The 21,141-nt window shown below is 42.4% G+C and overlaps 1 protein-coding gene and 1 long non-coding RNA gene across 5 annotated transcripts in view; one reads left to right on the top strand and one right to left on the bottom strand.

Annotated features, from left to right (window-relative positions):
• LOC121829723 (uncharacterized) overlaps positions 1 to 13,768 on the bottom strand; it is a 30,091-nt gene extending 16,323 nt beyond the window's left edge. For 2 of the 3 annotated variants that reach the window (XR_013051245.1, XR_013051246.1), the window contains exons 1-3: positions 13,626 to 13,768; positions 13,155 to 13,300; positions 6,280 to 6,485 (exon numbers count right to left, since the gene is read on the bottom strand). This is a non-coding gene — a long non-coding RNA (uncharacterized LOC121829723). The remainder of the gene's footprint in view (positions 1 to 6,279; positions 6,486 to 13,154; positions 13,301 to 13,625) is intronic. The other variant, XR_006072788.2, reaches the window with a different exon arrangement.
• A 16-nt stretch (positions 13,769 to 13,784) lies between these two features.
• Positions 13,785 to 21,141, top strand: part of Ttc29 (tetratricopeptide repeat domain 29) — a 203,686-nt gene continuing 196,329 nt past the window's right edge. Inside the window, exons 1-5 of one of the 2 annotated variants that reach the window (XM_042277511.2) lie at positions 13,785 to 13,925; positions 14,286 to 14,318; positions 16,827 to 16,909; positions 18,599 to 18,696; positions 20,569 to 20,652. In XM_042277511.2, the coding sequence (XP_042133445.1) occupies positions 16,907 to 16,909; positions 18,599 to 18,696; positions 20,569 to 20,652 (185 nt within the window). In that variant the 5' untranslated portion in view covers positions 13,785 to 13,925; positions 14,286 to 14,318; positions 16,827 to 16,906. The remainder of the gene's footprint in view (positions 13,926 to 14,285; positions 14,319 to 16,826; positions 16,910 to 18,598; positions 18,697 to 20,568; positions 20,653 to 21,141) is intronic. The other variant, XM_006971720.4, reaches the window with a different exon arrangement.

Below are 21,141 nucleotides of genomic sequence, written 5' to 3'. Positions count from 1 at the left end.
CACACACACACACACACACACACACACACACGCACACACACACACACACACACACATACACATGTAACAACAATCAATGAAAAAAGAGGCTATGAAATTGAAAGAGAGTCAGAAGGAGTACATGAGAGCATTTGGACGGAGAAAAGGGAGAAGTTATGTAATTATACTATAATCTCAAAAATAAAAGGAAAAATTATATGCTACAACATATTTCTAAATAAATTAGTTATTATATATTCATGTCTTCATGATCTTTGTTGTGTTGTCAATGTTGTAGTGTTCCATTTGGAGGCTGGTTGCATCTTCCACAGCTTTTTGCCTGGTGTTAAGTGAGCTATGTGTGTCTATTATTTTCACCTCAGTATTCCAAGCATAGTATTTCTCATTTTTCAAGGTTTGAAAGCTCACATTGCAAGCATCATCCCTTCTATCTAGACTTCTGTGTAGCCCAAGGCTATAGTTGTATGGCCCTTCCTCAGAATAGTGATTATGAGGCCATCTTACAGCACTGTGCTGCACTGTGGCCCCAGGACTGGTAAGCTCCAGAAAGGAGCATCTGCAGCAATGATCTGTCCCCTGCTGAATTCTGGGCTAACTGATTGTGCAAAGTGATGGGAAGCATATGACTAGTGGGTCTTGAATGACTGATGGGCCAGAGATTTGGTACCTAGGGATCAGAAATTGATCACTGATGAGTTGTTTGGAGACCTTAAAGAAGTAATTAATCTGAAACAGAGAAAATTAGGAACCAATTGGGGATCTGGATGGGAAACAGCTAAAGCCTATAATTTAAGCCATTAGGAAAGCAAGAGCATTGCAGACTTTCCTGCTGCTGGTACAGATGAGTGATGAGCTAAAAAGCAAAAATGTAGACTACTTCTTGATGTGAGTTCCTGGAAGACATACCTATCCTAATATTCACTTGCATTTGAATGAGAAATATCCCCCTAGAGGTTTAGGTGTCTGACAACTTATTTCCCAGTTGGTGGTGCTGTTTGGGAGGTTATGGAATATGGAAGTCTGTTGGAGTCCAGCTCCAACCTGTCAAAAGGTTCTTGAGGGGAGAAGAGAAGAATGAGGAAGTATCAGATAGAAAGTCAGAAAGAGAAGAAAAGAAAGACAGAGACAAAGGATAGCTTCAGGAGGGCAATAATCAGTCACCTCAAGGTTTATTCCAAAGGGCTTTTTGTACAATTGCCAAGGAAAGAGACAAAAGACCTCCCCCTTGCAAGATCAAAGCACAATGTACAGCCAAGTGTAGACCCCTCAAAACACCTGGTACCCACAACCATGGCCAAATCATCCCATTATGCAGTCCCGCTTGATAAAGCAAGCTCAGACCTTCTGACCTTGAGTAAAACCTCACTAGGGAGCCTCTGTCGGCCCCCACACATTCCCCCTTCTTTGTAATATAAAGTTTGGCTACCAGCCTCTGGCAAAAAGAGGGTGCAGAGCTTAACTCTATGCAGCTCTCAATCAGCTTTCCACTAAGAGGTTGCAAGTAGCTGGAACAATCACAGCAATACACTTGTTTTTTATGGCTGCTATACCTCCTAGTAAAGAAGTAGAGGATGATCAAGATGAAATGTCCTTTTTGAATGGGTCTAAGATGATTACAGTAGTCTTAGCTCACCAAGCCCTTTTTTAAATCAACAAACTCCTGAAGCAACCACATCATTAAGGCCTCCTTAGCATCACCACTCCATGGTTCATTATCATTAACAGGTTAACATCATAATTCTAGTATGATTACTATACACAATTACAATTCTCACAAACTTACATCCAAAAGCAAACTCTTAATAGAACTATTTACACTTCATAAACTTTAGCAAACATCCAAAAGCAATTTCTTAATAGAACATTTTGCATTTCTTGCTAACAAAACATAGGGTACATAAATACAGGCTAACATTATCCATACAAAGAACGAGAAAATATTTTTTTCATTTGAGCTGCTCCAGTCCAGTAGCAAAAACTTTATCCCAACTCCTACTCATCAGTACATTTTTTTAATTAAATAGACTGAGGGATATAACAACTCCCCCTTATTTTATATTTTTTGAAGCTTCATCTTAAGCCTGGGTAGAAAAAATAAACTCCTCCATTTCTACACAAAACGCTTCATAAGTCATCATAGTTCATAATGTATATAGATGTGTAGGTGAAATCAAAACTGTCCTTTTGCAATTGAACCACTCCTGTCCATTCCATTTCTGAAGTCCGAAAAGTTCAAAAAACCAGTTCTGATACCAATATTAATGTTTCACTGAAAGCCCAAGATCAGGGCCTGGCTTACCAGCTGTCCTGAAGTCCTTGTATAGCTATCCAAGTCATAATGAATCTGAAGCAAATGCTCCAAATATGAAAAGTCTCATTACCAAAACTTGTTGTAGTTCCCTTGTATGAAACAGCCCAGTTCAAACTAGAGTCTCTGAAACCTCACTCTCAGCACTTTCCCTGGCTGGTAGCCTTCCCCTAGGAAATTATCTTCAGGGCAAAGTCTGCCCATCACCCTTCACAGTAGCTGGGCAGATGCAGACCTCTGGAAAGAACTCTGTGCAGCCAACATAAACCAGAAAGTCATCTTTTAAAGGAGCCATGCATTTGTTCACTACCAGCAAACAGAAGCTGCATGGCTTTGGCTGCTTACTCTGTCCCATTTCATCTTTTTTACAGTCCTGGTCCAACTGCACCTCCCGTCTCTGGCATGTCTGCTCAGGATCTCCGTGTCCCCAGAAGGTATGGCCAGCTGGGCACACTCAGACATGGAGGCACCTGTTCCCGGGCCTGCCGGGTGCACACCCCATTGGCATCTTTCTCTTTATCTCTTGTGCAACGGCCAAGGTGCCTGCACACTCACTCCACCCCTCAACTCTCCAGGGCATTCCTCACTTGGCTCTGGTCAAAGGGGACTCTGGCTCCTGGTGATAGACCTGCTCCATCTGCAGAGGTCCGAAGTCTCTGCTGCGCTCCCCAAGCCACCTCCACTGCCTGCCATTCGCCTCTCCTGCAGCATCTCTGCTTGGCTCATCAAGGTTGAAGAGCGTAGCCTCTAGCCATGCCAGTCTGGCTCTTACAAGCACTCTGGCTGACCGTGTTCTCCTTGCCATGGCTCATCCATGACAGAAAGTGTGCAGACCCCTGCTGCTCCTGCTGGCTTTCTTGGCATTTGCTGCCTGCCATGTGATGATGCCCCACGGGTCTCATTGATGCTGATGCTAGGTCAGCCGCTGCTCCCACTGCTGCTGCTTGAGGTGAGGGTTTCTGAAGCCACTGCTCATTCTCGGACTGCCAAGTCCACAGTAGCTGCTCGGTCCCAGATGCTGCTTCTGTGTCCCAGGTCCCATACTGAGGAAAACCTACTCTACCCTAAGTTAAACCTTCTATTAAGCCTAAGTCTTCACCATATCCCTATACCTAAAACGTATATTTCTCAAATATACGTCACCAAAACTTTTATGACTTACTTATATTACAATTTTAGATCTAACTTAGTAGACAGATTGTAGCATAAATCTTAAAGGATCTTATTAATAAAACAAACCTGGGGCCAGGTATTGGGGTGAATACTGGAAGATCAGAGAAGCAAAACAAACCACCGCCACCTCACCTCGCCAGTTCCTCAGCTGATCCTGTTTCCTCAGACTGGAAGCAAGCTTCTGAGTCCTCATCCAAATGGATCTCAGCTGAACTGCTGCTCAAAAGCCTAAAAGCTTAACCAGGCTAGTTCCTGGTTTTCATGCCTTATATACCTTTCTGCTTTCTGTCCTCACTTCCTGGGATTAAAGGATCACTTCTTGGGGTTAAAGGCATGAGTCACTATGCCTGGCATGAGTTTCCATTGTGGCTTTAAACTCACAGAGATCCGCATGGATCTCTGCTCTCTAAGTGATAGGATTAAAGGCATGTGTGCCACCATTTTCTGGCCTCTATATCTAGTGGCTGTTCTGTTTTCTGACCCCAGATAAGTTTATTAGGGTGCACAATATTTTGGAGAACACAATATCACCACAGACAGACAGACAGACAGACAGACAGACAGATAGATAGATAGATAGACTTGCCGAAGCCTAACTTCTACTATTACCCTGTTCTTTATTTACAATTTTGCTCCCAAAGAAAAGAAAATCACAAAACTCCAATTAATTATCAAGCATGCCCACTTAAGTTGCAGCGTTCCTTTTCTTTTATCCTCTCTACCCAAGTTCCACATCCGTGCACCATATGTGGAGTCTATAAGATGTGCAGCCTTGTTGGAGAAAACGTCTCCGTGGGTGCTGGCTTTGGGAGTTCACAGCTGCACCCACTATCAGCTCACTCTCTCTGCTTCCGTGTGCAGTTGGGATGCAATGGCTTAGCTTCCTGAGCCTGCTGCCACGCCTGGTGCTTGCTGCTGTGCCTCCCTGTTGTGATGGACTCATGTCCCTCTGGAACTGTAACCCAAAATCAACACTTTCATCTGTAAGGTGCTTCTGGCCATGGTATTTTTTTTCACAGCAATAGAAAAGTAACTGATGTATTATCCTACCCAAAACCTTATTTGTTGAAATAAAGATGGATGGATTTAGATGTTCAAAATCAATGCTTAGCACCATTATTCCATTTTTTTCCTTTATATATCCATTTCAGCTTACACAGATACCTTTATACCTAACAAATTGTTTTCTTGTGTGGTATATTGGGAGTTACAGTAGGATTTTTACCAAGTGTGATGTTTTTCACTTTTTAATAACTGTCTTTGAGAAAGACCATTATATTCTACATCTTCTTTCTGAATTTAGAGTTCCCCTTGCACACACAGTTACAGTTTTTGTTGGTTTTGTTTTTTTGTCCTTAGAAAATAAGAAGCTGCACTTCTGCATTACATCAGGCAAATACTAACATGTTTCCTAATATTTTTGAATGACATTCATGAATATATGAGTAGATGGATAGAATTTTACATGTCTATGTTTATCATCATGCCATGATAGGGTGACTCTTGAGTGTCCTCCAAAATTCCAAATTCAGAAAGCTTGTTCCCCAGCCTGTGACACTGTGGGAGGCTGTAGATCCTGGGACACTTGGGAGGTTGTAGATCCTGGGACACTGTGAGAGGCTGTAGATCCTGGGACACTTGGGAGGTTGTAGATCCTGGGACACTGTGAGAGGCTGTAGATCCTGAGACACTGCGGGAGGTTGTAGAGCCTAAGACACTGCGGGAGGTTGTAGAGCCTGGGACACTGTGAAAGGTTGTACACAGCCTAATGGAAGGAAGTTCTGTTGTTGGGGACATGCTCTTAAAGACTAGAGACTGTCCCTACCTCTCTCTTTGCTTCTCCAACGCCATGAGTTGAACAGAATTTCTCTACAACACACTTCCATCATGATATACTATGTGACAGCAAGGCTAAAGTGATGGGCCGAGTGTCCATGAGCTAAAACCTCTGAAATCGTGGACCAAAGCAAATCTTCCTGCTTGGAGGCTGATTGACCTCATCAGACAACAAAAGAAAGCTGACTCCCATGTGTGTGCACATGTAACTAAGGTTTAAAGAGATTTGGACACAGATTCAAGCATTAGTTTGTGGAGATTAATCTCCACTTGGAGAAAACATTTCTATTATAATTGTATCCATTGTGGAAAGGCACAAAAGTATAAGTAAAATTTCAAGAAAGCACATTTGAGTGTTCAAGTTCAAATGGTATTGTTTTTAAGCTAGCAAATTTATCAAACAAAGAAAATAGAACTGCACCCAGACAAGCCCAGAAGTAGGATGATGCTAAGACACCACAGGAAATTACTTTAATACCATGAGGTGTTGCTAACATAAATAGTAAAAGGCGGCTGGTTCTTTGTATACTCTATCCATTTTGAAGAAAAAGCACCTGCAATTCGACTTCAAACCAAGGATTAGATGCCAAACAAGATGTCAAATTAGATTCCAAAGTCCTGACAAGTTCCCAGGATACCTTAGTGGGGAGAGCTTTAAGAAAATCATTTCTGAGACCCTCAAATTTCAAACATACCCTCTCCTAAGAGTGCTACCAGCCTCTCTTTCGCCCACCCCCTTTTATTCTTTACAGTCCCACCAAGCAGTAGGACAGCTGGAGAGCGCCTTTACTGACTGTATTTGATCAGATCTCAAATACTGTTTTGGAAGTTCTTTTAAATGCAAAACGCTTAGGACCATTTCAAAAGTGCTGCTCCCACAGTAAAACCTATAAAGGTCTTTACACTCGGAGTTTAGTGTAAAAATTACTTTCAAACATCAATAAGCAAATGACTTGTTTTACCTTCAAATAACTGCTTCATTGCACTGTTTATGGTAGATCAATAAATATCGACTAGACTTCTCCATCTGATTTAGCATACAAATCCAAAATGTTTGAACCTCAAATATTTCACGATATTTTCAGTCTGATCAATAACATCCCAAGATATGGTACAATATAAATAAAATCCTTTAGCTTCAGCCTTTTAAACTAGTGTTACCAAATCTCTGTGGAATGATAGAAAATAAGTGTAATTATTGTGCAGATTCTTTGTTGCCATTTCTCGACTAAATTGTAAGGGTTCAACTTTTGCTTGAGGAGGAATATAGTACTCTAAAATGCTCACTGTGAGCAAATATTTTATGTAATTAATGGCTACAAGTTTGTGTTTCTAAATTAGATTTATTATTACATTTGTATTATTTAATAGTTTCTTAATTATTATTAAACTAGCACCCTTTCATAATAAGCAAAAGCATCTCTTTAGCTGGTGTCCTGGTACCCTAGCCTCCTTTCTTTGCCGACAGTGACAGAAGCGCCTTAGGGGAGAACAGGCTTCCTTTCTTGAATCCCAGGGTAAAGCACATCACTACGGAGACACTGAAGCAGCGGGAACTCGCACATCTAGTCCCGTCCATGGTCAAGGGCAGAGAGAGAACGAATGTGTGCAAGCTTGCCAGTGCTCAGTCGGTTCCCTCCTTGATATTTGATCCAGGGCCAGCCCTTGACATAGAGCCATCCTCAGCCAGGGTGGGTCTTCCTACATCAATTAAACCAATGAAGGAAATTCCTTGCAGGCACACCACAGGACAACTTTATCTCAACAACTCCTCATCAGATCTCTCTTCCCAAGTGATTTATCAGAATGAATGATATTGTGGGACTACTTGCTAAATCACTGTGAAGCCAGAAGCAGCTAGCAAGGCAGATCCTAAACAAGAACCATAATTTTCTCATGAAAGAGTACAGCTCCAAATTTGGTGAGAGGCCATAATGCATACCAGGCCACCAAAGGTAAAAATGGGCAAGTAGGGCCAGTGAGATGACTTCGCAGGTTAAAGTGCTTGCTGCCAGGCCTGATGACCTGAGTTCAAGTCCTAAGACCTACATGGTATAAAGAGAGAACTGACCCTCACATACATACACAATACAAAATGTAAAAGGATTTTAAAGGATCGGCAAAAATCAACAACATCAAAAATAGAGAAGCATTTTGGTTGGAGGATAAAATTGTGACAAATTGACCTCTACTTTGTAGTGTCCAGCCATTTAAAGATCACCCCTTAACAAATGTCATTGAGATGGAAGATTGCTGTATCACAATCTGCATGGAGGACACCTACTATTTCTTACTCTTCTGGTCTTTTAAGTGCCCATCAGTGTGGTGAGTCACTAGGATGGTGTGTGTTGGAGGGTGAGGGAGGGGCAGGGAAAGAGAGAGACAGAGACATAGAATTAAGTCTCTTATAGTCTAAACTGCAGAACAAAAAAGCCACAGTTGACAAATTACTACTACACTGGAAAATGAAAGTCGAGTTAGCCCTGCTAAGTAAAAGCAAATTGTTTTCGTCTTATCCATTAACATAGATGCGGTAACTGTGTGCTGCATACGACTTTGCCCCATCAGAAAGGTGCTATCAGAAACTGCAGCTCAGCCACAGTGGCTGTCAGGTTAGCCAGGTTCTCTCCATCTGTTTTGTCTGGCCAACCTGAAGATTATACGGGAACACTCAAGGAATTATTAGTGCTGTTTTTCAAGTCTGAATTCCCCCAGCAAAACAGTATTTGTTTTGCATTTAATTTTTTGAGAATTGCATGCATGATTGCTGTACTTACATCATTTCCAACTCTTCTCTCCCCTCCAACACTTCCTATGCCCCCTCCCTCTCAAATTCACACTCTCTTCTTCTTTAATTGTTATTCTCTCTCTCTCTCTCTCTCTCTCTCTCTCTCTCTCTCTCTCTCTCTCTCTCACACACACACACACACACACACACACACACACACACACACACACGGGGAGGGGAGAGCAGGTAAATAGAATTACCTAAAAATAGTACGTATGATCCACAATGCAGTCTATGGACCCAAGATATGGTTCTCTGAGCAATTGTAAATCATAAAATATACTGTAGTTGAATCTGCCTAAAGGAAAGAGATAAGAATCTGAAAGGCTGGGCTTGGGAACTCCAGGCACCAAGGTAGAATCTTATATTAAGATGGACAGAGTCACAACAGTGACTTTTTGTCAGTAATTACCTTCTAAGGAGGCCACTGCTTGTATGGAATAACTGACAAATATTATTAGGCTTTTTTGCTTTGGTATTCAAACTTCAAGTTCCAAGGCATGGCATGTGGATATTCAAAACACAGCTGACATATTCCCACCTGCCCTTGAAGCTTAAAGTGGCCACGTGATGAAGCCCTTGCTGGTGGGATAAAGCAGGGATTTGTTCTTCATCTTGGGATGAGTGTACCATTATTCTCCTGTGTGTGCATTCCTCAGATAAAATGCAGATGTTGTGACTGGATTGCAAAGACCATCTTGAGAATACCCAGTTAAGCTGTAACTCTCTGAGTACTGTACTACTTTTTCAGTTCTGTTAGTGTTGATTTCTGCTCCTGGCAGCTGAACCTACTGATTATCACTATAGCAGCCAAGGATAATAGGCTATGTAAAAATGTCAACATTAAGCAAAGAAAAACTTTCCTGCAGGCAAACATGATTTATAGAAAAAATACAGCCTTAAAAATCTGATATATTCAGTGATAATTGAGAAGAGATTCTGTTCATGAAAGAGAATCTATTAAAAAACAGTGGCAACCCCCCCCCCCGTGCCCCTGCTGCCCATCAACACTTGAGACAGGTGGGAGAGCTTTCCCGGTGGTCATAAGAGCAGGAGAGCTGTCCCTGACCCCCATCAGCTGCAGCACTCAGGAACAGGCAAGCTCTGCCTCTTGCCAAGGCAGCACAATAGAGCCAACCCTATTAGCGCGGGTGTGGGTGAGCCAGCCGCAAAACTGTGATCATGGGAGAGCTGTTTCCCCATCACCCATCTGCTCCCCACCCCACCCCACCCCACCCCACCCACAGCCCTGCCCATCAGTATCTGAGGTAGGTGGGAGAGCTGGCCCTGTGGTCATAAGAGTGGGAGAGCTGTCCCTCATCACCACCAGCTACAGCACTCAGGAGAGAAGGCCCTGTACCTTGCCTGGGCAGCACAACAGAGCTAACCTTGTTGGCTTAGGTGTAGGTGAGCCAGCCCCAAAGTAGTGAGCAAGGGAGAGATGCCCCCATCACCAATCTCTCCTGTGGTAGCATGGGCAGGGTAGAGTTGCTCTCTTCCCTGCCCCAATACCCACCCTGCCTATCAATGCCTGGGGCAAGTGTAAGAACTGGCCTAAGGTCACAAGAGCAGAAGAGCTGTCCCTGCCTCCTACCAGATGCAACACTTGGGAGAGCAGGCCCTGCACCTCACCTGGGTAACACAACAGAGCCAACCTTGTTGGCAGAGGTGTGGATGAGCCAGCCCCAAAACTGTAAGTGGGAGAGCTGTCCCACTACTCATCTGTCATGTGGCAATGTGGGAGGGTAAGAGATGCCCCTCTTTATCCCTCTCCCTTACCACCTGCAACAGATGAGAGAGCTGACCCTCCACCTTACCAGCTGACGCACTCAGGAAACAGGCCCTGCCTCTCACCCAGGCAGCACAGCAGAGCTGAGCAGTGGTCAGAGGTGAGGGTGATCCAGCTCTGATGTTATGAGCAAAGGAGAGCCGTCCCCATTTCTCATCAGATATGTGGTAGCATTGGCAGAGGAGAGATGCCCTCTCCCCCACCTCCTGTCCATCAATACCTGAGACAAATGGAGGACCTGGCCCTGGGGTCAAAAGAGCAGGAGGGCTGCCCCTATCCCTCACCAGCTGCAGCACTCAGGAGAGTGGCCCCTGTATCTTGCCTGGGCAACACAATAGAGCTGGCTCTGATGGTGTAGGTGTGGGAGAGCCCATCCTGAGAGCATGAAAACAGGAGAACCAGCCCCATCCCTCACTCGTTGCTGCCAGAGGTGAATTAGCTGGGGCAATGCTACGGAGCTCACCCTGGTGGTGAGAACAGGGGGAACTGGGAGGCAGACCAACTCTACAGCTGCCCAGGCCCAGACTTGGCCAAGGTTATGACTTGGCCTGTCCCAGCATCCACCCCATCTGTGATCTGCTGGAGCATGTGAAGGGACCTGACTCACAGACCCAAAGCTGCAGGATCTCCACAACACAGAGCAACAACAACATACCCAAGAAGAGTCTCAGTGAGGGCCCAGCATTGATAGTGTAGTAGAAACCTTTAAGCCTTGAACCAGACCAATGACTCCTTGCAATGAACACTTGTAAGTAAAGATACATGGACAAAGGGGTTTATGGTGTGACTCACTGTATTACACTGCAGCTTCCATGATGAGATTTTAAATTTCTTCCCTTTTTAAATTTTTTTCTCATTAATTTTGTTTTATTTGGGGGGTGGAGGCATGCAGGGGCAGAAGGCAGATGCAAAGAGATGGGGAGATGAATAGAGTTAAGATACATGATGTAAAAGGCACATAGAATAATTAAAAAGAAAAAATAGTGGTAACAGAGTTCAGTGTTAAGAGTGTGCACTTAGCATGTACAGAGCCCTGGATCTGGTTCCCAGCACCTCCAACTAGAAGGCTATCTTGGATCAGCACCATAGGCCTCGGATAAAGGTACTTATTTCTAAGCCCCAGGAACTTAGGTCCCACAGAATGAAAGGAGAGAACTAAATCACCCAGGTTGTTCTCTGACCTCTATATGTGTATATAAACACACACACACACACACACACACACACACACACACACACACGCACACGCACACGCACACGCACACACACTCTTAGGAGGTCACATACAAAGGAGGCACAGGAAATGGGTTTCGGAGTTCTCATCACAAATTCTGGGGTTAGGAAAGGTAAAAGGATACTTTCTAAGTATCAAGAATGTATACTTTGCCAATGGCTGTAGAGAAAAGAAGGACCATGTCAGCCCGAAAGAACTCAAAATGCCTAGAATATTCTTTCTTCAGTGTTGCAAGGGAACACATTCAGTAAAACACATGGGTCAAACAGAAGGATTCAGCAAAGTTTTCCTATTGGAATTGATGAGTAAGGGTCAAAACAGCATTGAGCTCTATTAGGGGGAGTGGCTAGAATGTAGTGGCACCCATTGGAGGAGTAGAGCTTCTATTTGGGGAGAGTTTTGACATGTCCTAAATACCTGTCTCCAGAGCAAAAAGCAGAAGGCACCCTGGATGTAGCAGGTCAGTAAGAGCTTCAAATGGCCATTTGTATCTGCCCCCATCCCCCCTTCGAATTCTACATGAGGAAGAGAAGACGTCAATTGGAGGAACTTCTGCTTATGCTGCCATTCATTCGGTTAATCCAAAACCTGTGTGAACATATACCACACGACAGTCCCCAGCCTCTGTGTTATTACAGGAAACTAGACAAGAAGAAGAGGAAACTAAACCCACACTTATAGGGAGTTCTCACTCTCAGGGAAGATGGGCTCATAGAATAAAGACATCTGTAAGTAGAAGGAGTAGAAGAGATTAATTCTGCATGGATAAAGAAGTCCCCAGTGCTTCCAGAAGGGCCCAAGCACCTAGAGAAAAGCAGTGCTGAAGCCAGCACCCTCACTTGGGAAGAATAGTTTCCTCTTTACTTTTTGCTTAAGTCAGTTTGAGTTTTCTCTGTCATTTGCAAAGTTCTCTGGCTTCATTTTCTAGCTCTAAAGAAACTTATGCTCAGAAGGATGTCACAGAACTTCCAATGAGTTGGGGACAGCAAGCAGGGGAATAAATCCAAAAAGACAGGGCAGTTTTCTAGACCGTGGACTAAGAGGTGGTTCATTACCTAAGGCAGGAAGTAGAACTCACAAATCTCCTGTGCAGAAAGTCTACAGAGAGCAGAGTCTGGGAGAGAATTCCCACCGGTCAAATGGAGTTCCACTAAAGTGAATCTGAGAGCGGGAAAATGAATTCATGAGAACAGAGGAGGACCTCCTGGAGGAAGTGCTGGCTATAGGTAGTCACAATGGTCAACTGAATGTTCACAAGCAACAGTTGAATGCACGGTCTACACTTAATTGGTGGAAATAATGCAGTGATTTATTACAGAACATCAGATGTGGGAATGAAAATGTGGCTATGGTTGTATGCTTATACTCTAGACAGAATCAATGTACAATTGGGAAAATTATATGGGTGGGCCAGATTGCTGGCTAACTCACACAATGTATGACAATGGGCAATCAATAAAGCCTTATTTCCCAGCATGGTTTTATGGGAGAAGCAATAAGCTCTGGCCCTATTCTGTGTATGAGAGAAAGTGCAAGAAGGCTCACCTTTTAGTACATTGTGGTTGTTTGAAAGAAAATGGCCCCCAAAGGGAGTGGCACTATTAGGAGGTGTGGCCTTGTTGGAGGAAGTGTGTCTGTGTGGGGGCGGGCTTTAAGGTTTCTTTCTCAAGCTTCACTCAGTGTGACAATCAGTCGACTTCCTGCTGCCTCTGGTAAAGATGTAGGCAGCACCATATCTGCTTACAAACTGCCACATTCCTCATCACGATCATAATGGACTGAACCTCTGAAACTGTAAGCCACCACCTCGATTAAACGTTTTTGTAAGAGTTGCCATGGTCATGGTGTCTCTTCACGGCAATAAAAACCCTGACTAAGACATACACACAAGGCACAGAAAAGACGGAACAACGACCCATCAGGGAAGCATCAGACTCCCAAGTTTCAGGGATGAGAACAAACAAGGACAGAGCAATTCTAAGGGACCTTAGGCTTCTTAGCTGGTTACAGCTCAAAGTCGGGTTACCTTTCTGGAGGTAGCTTTGGCAAAGTCATCTTTGTGGATGTGACATCTCGGAGGCCGAGGAAAAGGACAATGGCTGCTTTATTTCAATAAGAGTTTCATCGGGTTAATGGGGATCTTGGATGCCAATCTGTGGATTTTCCATCAATCTTGTGGACAAAGGAGAAATACTGAAAAATCTTGAGAAAAAGCGATGCCCTGAAGGAAACAACTCAGGGGCATTCTCAAACTCAAGGTCCTTGAATTGTGGAGATTTCTCTCTGGCCACTTGAGGACTCAGCTCCTTCGGGAAGTCACGCCCACTCATCAACAAACCTCCCTCCAAGCACTGTCCCCATGCTCAAAGAGTCTGTGAGCTGCCCAATCCCAAAGCCCATTTTAGCCTAACTCCGCCCCCTCCCGGCCCGCCGCGCCCCTCTGTTTCCCGGGAGACGCTCTAGGCGTCCCCCGTCTGCACCTAGCCAGGCCACTGACCTGGGGAGAGGCCAAAGAGCGCCCAGCAACCCTGCCTGCTTCCTCAGGGCACACAGCCGCAATTGTCCCCAGAGCCAGGTTTGTGGGACAAGACTGGGAACAAGACCTGGCCAGCTCCTAGGAGAGCGAGCTGCTCTTCTTTCCCAGGACCCCTTCCTCCAGCTTCCCGAGGTCTGCCTCCAGAATCAAGCCTCTCCCTAGAGGAGCGGAAGGCAAGGCGCTCTTCTTGGCTCGAGACCACCTGGCCCGTTAAGGAAAGACAAACAGATGTGGGAACAGGCACACCGGGCCTGCTCAGAGGTGAGTGAATACAGAACTGAAGGCACCCTCTGTTTTCAGTTGTCGTTTAAAAAAACAGCCCTATCTTACAAACCTGAGAGAAAGAACTATCCTAAACCACGTTTGAGTTGAACTGTGTCAAAACACACATATTTCTACTGTTTTGTTGACTTAGAAATTAGTTTCACAGCAACTAATCAGGACGTTCCACTCTTTAGTTCATCTAATGTATATACTGGGTATGTAGTGCTTTTACTAATTCACTTACTCACCGGTCTGAGTGACTTTTGTTTCTTGACTTGGGGAGCACAGAGGAATTATATTACTGAGTAATTTTTTTTTCTCTTTCCTTTGCTGTTGCATTTGCTTCTGAACTTTCAGATTGGCTTCTGAGAACCAGAGAGATCTGCAAATGTAAGTTGGATGAAATATGACCTACCTTCTACTTGATGCTTTGAGTCACTAATAAATGTCAGGAGGTGGGAAATATGTGATTACTATTTACTTCACAACCTATCCAGTTGTCCACCACAAGGTGCTAGGAGTGTCCAGAAATTTTAAACTTATATATGTGAACTTGTTTTTTCACTCTTGTAAAGAGTGTAAACTATTAAATGTATCCAATAGTTTCTTTCATCTTTCATAGCAAAAGAATTCTTACATAAAGCGTTCTGAATCTTAAGAATGATATTGTGTCATTGGTGGGAAAAACATATTTATTTTAAATTCTTTTGGTGATACATAATAAACCTGTTTGCTGGAGTTGTTGGTTTTATTTCTCTCACCTCGGTTTTCACTGTACAGTGATTGGACCTGGAGATCTAGTCATTCAGACACAGTCGCTCTCTAAGCAGCCACTGTGGACACAGTCACCTGTCCTCCTTTGTGGTTCCTGTTGGGGACATGTCAGGGGGAGTGGGCAGGAGGGTTACTCTTTGAAGTTTCACTTGGGGGCCAGAAACAAACTCACACTGTAGGACACCGTCAGCCTGACCCAGAACTCTCAAACCTTTCATCCTCTACTTTCTCATTCTCATTTGTCTTTGTATGTGGGGGCCAAATGTAGAGGCTGTAACTGCAGCTGATGTGAGTGCCAACCAGCAGATCAAAGAATGCACCAAATCTTTTCTGAATGCCAACTGTGGAATGGCTCCGGGCGGCCTTTTGATCTGTGTCTCAGGCCCTGGGGTGCCACACGTAGCCATGCCCATTCACTGGCACTGGGGGGGGGGGACTGGGCCCTCCTAATGCACTGCGTTAGCTGGGTTCCAGGGGCTCAGCACATCTTGGTAACAGCCTGAGAGGTAACTTCCTTCTCCCTTTCCTGAGTGATTGCCTTCCTGCAGCTTTCTTCTTGGGGTAGACCCTGATGGCCAATGGGTTGGAGGTGGCTTCCATTTTTGCTGCTGACCTGGCAGGTGGTACACAGCAGGAATGGACTAAATTCTTTATTACTGAGTCGAGGTTAGAACACCAAGGGCTGGGAATGATGGGAAAGTGGCTCAAGTCATGTTGACAGTGAACAAGAGGCTTTTGTCACTCCGAAAACAAAACCAAACCCTGAAATGATAGCTCCCTAAAATACTGGCATTTCCTCCCTACACACACACACACACTACCTCAGTTCTCCTCTTTCCCTATTACTTGTGAGAATGCAGCTACTTCCTACTTTCATAAATGTCAGCATAAATAAGACCATACTTATAAGGCATGAAAGAGAGGACAGTTACTTAGGAAGATAATTTGGTCCAAGATCACACTGAATATTGAGTATATTTCAAGTCCCACATGAAGATGTAGTTCAAACTACACACTATATATTGTATAGATAGATACAGTGGTGATCACACACTGATTATGAAAAACAAAAAGCTCTTGCGTAAAGCATAGGCAAAGTAGGATGTGGGCTAGAACAAGGAGAGAGGCTGCTAGACATCCACACTAATGCTTAGCTTCAAATTTCCAGTACAGATGGGTTGAGCAACATTTTTCCAACATGCAGTTAATAACTTTTTTCCCCATTTTGTAATTCAGCTCTGACCACCCCTCATTCAGAGTTTGTGCCTTGAGGCTTGCCAGCAGGGTTTGCAATACTTACATTAAACTAAATTTAAGAGTAAAGGTGTTCCCGCTGCTCATGTTCTCAGATCAGAGGAGAGCAAAATGAAGGAACTGGCAGCTGAAACTTTAATGGTGGGAAACGTTGACTTAGAATTTGAAAAAAAATCGCAGTTGATCTGTGTGACAAAGAAGACACATTCTTTTCCATGTGTATTATTTGCATTTGATTTCATTATATGCCTGTATTTCCTGGCAAAACTCAGCCAACTCACTTGGTTTTGTATAATATACTGGAAGGCCACTTTGAGAGGTGGCGAGGTTATATGCACCTTGATGGGCCATACTGGAGGCTGCTCCATCTGCCTGAATGTAGCTGAGCTTTCCCAGCCTATGAGACGCTCCTGGGTGAATCTTTCAATGGCTTCTGCAACTGTACAGACTCCCTCACTCCAGTGACCATCTTACAATGCTCTGAAAAGTAGAATGGGTCTCACGATGTGTGCACTCATGGGATGCGGGTTATGCTGAATAGAGTTCATTCACATTTATTCTGCAACACTGAATACTCTGGAAGAAAGGCTTCATAGATTCTGGATTAAGCTTCTGGAAATCTGGTTTGGGGAGCCTTTATATGTTCCTTCAAACACATCCATGAGGTTTTCCCTATGTAAGTCAAAACTTCTTAATGCATGTTATGTATAAGACTTTGATTGAATAAATTCTGGGCATCCAGATAAACCAATTGGTTGCTATAACATTTGATTAAAAAAATCAGATCTTTTTAAGTTACAAGAGAGTTAAGTCATTATATTATAAAGTTATCCCTTGTAATAGCATTCACTTCTGTTGTTTATTCTGCAGAATAAAACAATACTTTGTCTTTAGCTGCATATTATGCACAGACTGTGAAGATTCATGTCATTAATCAAGTCTACATAAACATGGTAATAGGCTTTTAGTGTACTGAAAATAAAATACTAACCTGTATTTAAATTATCTCTTTAATTATGCAAAAATATTTTAGTCCAATGTGATAATCCTTTTTAGGAACATGAGACTGATGCTATCACTATTGACTTTCATAAGATTTCCCTTCAGATTTTAGTGTTTCCTCCACCTATACCCAGTCCCATAGTGCCATGCTATTGTAGCACTCCACTGTGTGGATGGTTTGGCTACATCTCTCAGCTCTACTTCTTCCTACTGACCTCTCCTGCCAGATTCACAGAAGCCTCCAGAGCAGCCTTTCTGCAAGCCAGCATGCCTTTCCCTGTGACCTCAGGAGAAGCTACTTTTCAAAGTGAAGCTGAGATTATTTCACCCCAAAGGAAACAAGGTGGATCCTGATATCTGGAGGATCTACAGTAGAGAGAGTACCCAAGTCAATCTCATGTCTACAGCAACTTCAAGACTGTCTTCCTAAACTTGAACTTCTTTTCCTTCTTGTATTTACCCTCCACTATAGCTTAGCATTGGTGGTGTATTTTTCCTATCAAGTCTTTTTATTGCCATGACATTGTCTTTTTACTTTGCTTATGTAACTGGTATCTGCTTTTCTCAATATCCACTCTCATAACGGAAATTCCATGAGGTCAGAGAGAGATCTTTGGTCTTTTTCCTGGATGTTGTGTCTTCAGCACCCAGGAGAGTGCCCATCACAAAGTAGTGGCTCAGTGAATAATCTGTTGACCATTCAAGGCATAACTTGATAGTTTTACAACAGATCACACAGGTGTAAAATGCTGGTGAGGAGTGATCTGAAGCTTAGATGCAGCCTTCCAGGGAGTTGATGAAGGGTAGGAGTCAAACCTGGTGCACATGGCAGTGATGGCATCAGGAGCATCTGGCCTTTTGAATGTCTCTCCGTTTAAGTGGAAGGCAGACTCTGCAACTGAGAGCCTTGTCAGAGTGAACACTGTCTCTTACTGTAGGTCCTCCAGATACCAGGACCCACCTTGCTTACTTTTCTTGTCTTTAAAACAAAGTTTCTCTATGTAGTCCTGGCTGTCCTGGAACTCACTCTGTAGTCCAGGCTGGCCTTGAACTCACAGAGATCCGCCTGCCTGCAAATTTTAAAACTAATGCATTTTGAAATGATTTGCTATCTGATGTGTTTTAGCTATCTGCCTCCTCAAGGAGGCTGCCTCTTCACTGAGAATCAGTTTCAGCATCTATCACTTTAAAGGGAAGCCTCTATTTGTGAGTGTTGGGGTTACTAGAGAATAGCAAAGTGTGACGTATTCTCAAATGTTGATTGTAACAAAAAAGTAAAGCATGAATTTTGGAACCCACAGCTGTCCAGAGACTTTATTCTTGCATTGCAACCATGTCCCTTACCAGAACTATTTACAAAGCTGAACAGTCGAAAATCCATTTATAGATTTTCTCCTAAATCACTTTGGGGAAGAGATACAGAACATTGTCCAAAAGACAGACAGTAGAAGAGAATGAGAGATGCAGCCTGTGGAATTAACTCTCTCAGTAGCATTCCTGCGTAACAAAAGCAGTAGCTCGACACATAGAGGTATCCTCATCTCAGACAACACATAATACATTGCTAATAATGTCTTGTCTTTATCAATTCTTTGAAGATTTATCCTTTTAAAGCAGCCATTTCTGCTTACATTTTGCAGTCCCCAATGACCACCTTTCCTCCAGTTCCTGTGACGAGTAAAAAGCTTACAGTCTTAGCCAGACAGAAGCTGCCATGCTCTTCAGTAACAGTTCCAAGGTATGCATCCCTACTTCTCCTTTCTCATCCTACAGGGTACAATTCCTGCAGTCCTGGATGTCAATAGCACATCTTAAAAATTGCAATTGTGTAAGGAAAAGAGATAATACATTGTTATAGTCAAATATTCAAATTCACTGTTTAGAAAGTCTTAGTGAGCCTCACTCAAATATAACCAGTTTTTGCCAAGCTGGTAGTCATTTAATCATTTTATTTCCTGTGAAATTATTTTATATTTTCTACAGAATTTCAAGATGTTTTCTTTTTAAAATAGTCACAGAGGGAATAAAGCAGAAGCTTTGGATGAAAACATATGCGGTGTTTAGCTCACAAAGTCTCAAACACTGACTTGTTTTGGAGAGCTGTGTCCTAATAGGATGCATGCTTCCTAGTAGGGTAGATTGACAGGCAAGATTTAGCTCATGAAATGAAATGGAATCTGAAAATGCATTCCCATACTGCTGCTACTGAGGAACGGCTACCAAGCTACTGAAATTGTCACAAAATGCAGAAGAAGAAATTGATGCATTTATCATATTTATGAATATTAACAGATACTGAAATACTTTGAAGTTGCCATTTGTCAGTGTATTGACTTTTAGAAATACACATATTGCTTATTCCTAGAAACAATTTGCATATGTACCTTTGGCTATTTTATTTTTGTGCATTTGTGTCAATTCCTGCAAAGTATAGCAATCAAATTGTTACAAGATTTCTTTGTTCTTATATATCATTTTTAGAAATTTAGTATTTCTTAGAAAGACAAAACCCCTGGACCAAAGCAAATTCATAACCAAACCAACACAAAAATTCTTTTAAAATTGCAAATCAAATACTCTGTTTTAGGAAGCTAAGAAATCTTTCAATAGTGCATGTACACATTCATGTATATGTTCTTTAATTTTTGAAATATTTACAAAATTCAAAAAGCTTGTTCTGTCTGGCTTTTTTCAGTGTTTAAGATTACATATTAATTTCGAAGTGAGCAATAAACACAACTAATTGTCACTTCCCTAAAATCAAATGGATTTTTAAAAATAATCTTATTAAAGAATCTTACTATTTAGGAAAACATTTTTACAAACATTCTTTAATAAAAATTCTGTAAATAAAACATGACTATTTGGGGACATTTAGTAGAATACATACTGGGTTCTGAGAACTTAATGCATATTTGTTTTTACAAATGTAGAGGGTGATAATAATGGACACATTTTCCAATAAAGTCTCTTTAACTTTTTTGCATCTTGAATCTCAATAATTTGAGATTTATGTGCGATATAAGGAAAAAACCCACAAGCAAGTTCTTAGTAGGGCATGATGGGGCACACTTGCAATTGATCAGTGCTCAGAGATTGAGGCAGGTGGTTAACAAGGACTAGGTGCCAAGTGAGAGTTTATGAAAAACAAAAACAAAACAAATAGAACGAGTGGAAAACATAGACCTTTACAAACAGCATTCCAGGGAAAACTGTGCCAATAATTGGAACACACATGTTTAGCACATTTGTATCAAGGGGTAGTTCTTGACTCAAGGTCTTGTACCAAAGAAAATAGGGAGAGTTGTACTGCAAATCCCACAATGAGGTGGAAGACCGTGCAAGCTTTGAGAGAACACATCACTACGTGAGCACATGACCTGTTGCAATATGTTGACATGTCTCCCTTTATTCACTAGATCTACTCTTCCCTATCTTCTTACCTTCACGTTTTTGGAAATGATCCAAACAACTTAAGGTTACGGCTATGCTTCACCACAGACACCACTGTCTGTGGAACGCCGCTTCTCTCCTGGTGGCGTTTTTCTGTGTTTGGAAGCTTTCCAGTTTGGTCCGACGGTACGTTATTATTTCTTTCCACTTCATTTAGGACTCAGCTGATCAAAGAGAAAGATGACATAGACCATTACCTGGAGCAGAATTTCAAAGGCCTGTCGAAGGAAGAGGTTGCTGCGTAAGTCTGGCCCTCTTAACGGCACTTTCATATAAAGTTTGTTTCTTTTGTCTGGATTCTTTCTTGGAATTTCAATTTTCCCGTGAAGTAAACTTTTTTCCACTGGAACATGGCATTTAAAAATTAAAACTGATATTAAATAGTGATAAGTCACGTCTATTGATCTTACACACATCAAAGTCTTTAATTTTTTTGGCTCTCAAAATTCTTATATTTAGAAAGATATTATACTAGCACATTTGCAATACTGAGTAAAGTCTGAGCCGTTAATTGCTTATTAATCTCCATTTTAGGGTATTTTGCCTCTGTGGGGAAGAAAAGAATTTTCAGAAAAAGATGTATAATTTTTATTGGTGATTAAAAAATGAAAAATAATTCTTAGCGGTATATTTTGTTCCCTCTGTCCAAAAACCCTCAAAAGTGTTGATGAATAGCAGTTTGTTGTTAAATGTAAAATTATTTCTAAGTTGTCTGGATTTATTATTTTAC

Source organism: Peromyscus maniculatus, chromosome 5, assembly GCF_049852395.1.
Source record: "Peromyscus maniculatus bairdii isolate BWxNUB_F1_BW_parent chromosome 5, HU_Pman_BW_mat_3.1, whole genome shotgun sequence".
Taxonomy (NCBI): Eukaryota; Metazoa; Chordata; class Mammalia; order Rodentia; family Cricetidae; genus Peromyscus; species Peromyscus maniculatus.
This window is presented reverse-complemented; position numbering and strand designations above follow the sequence as displayed.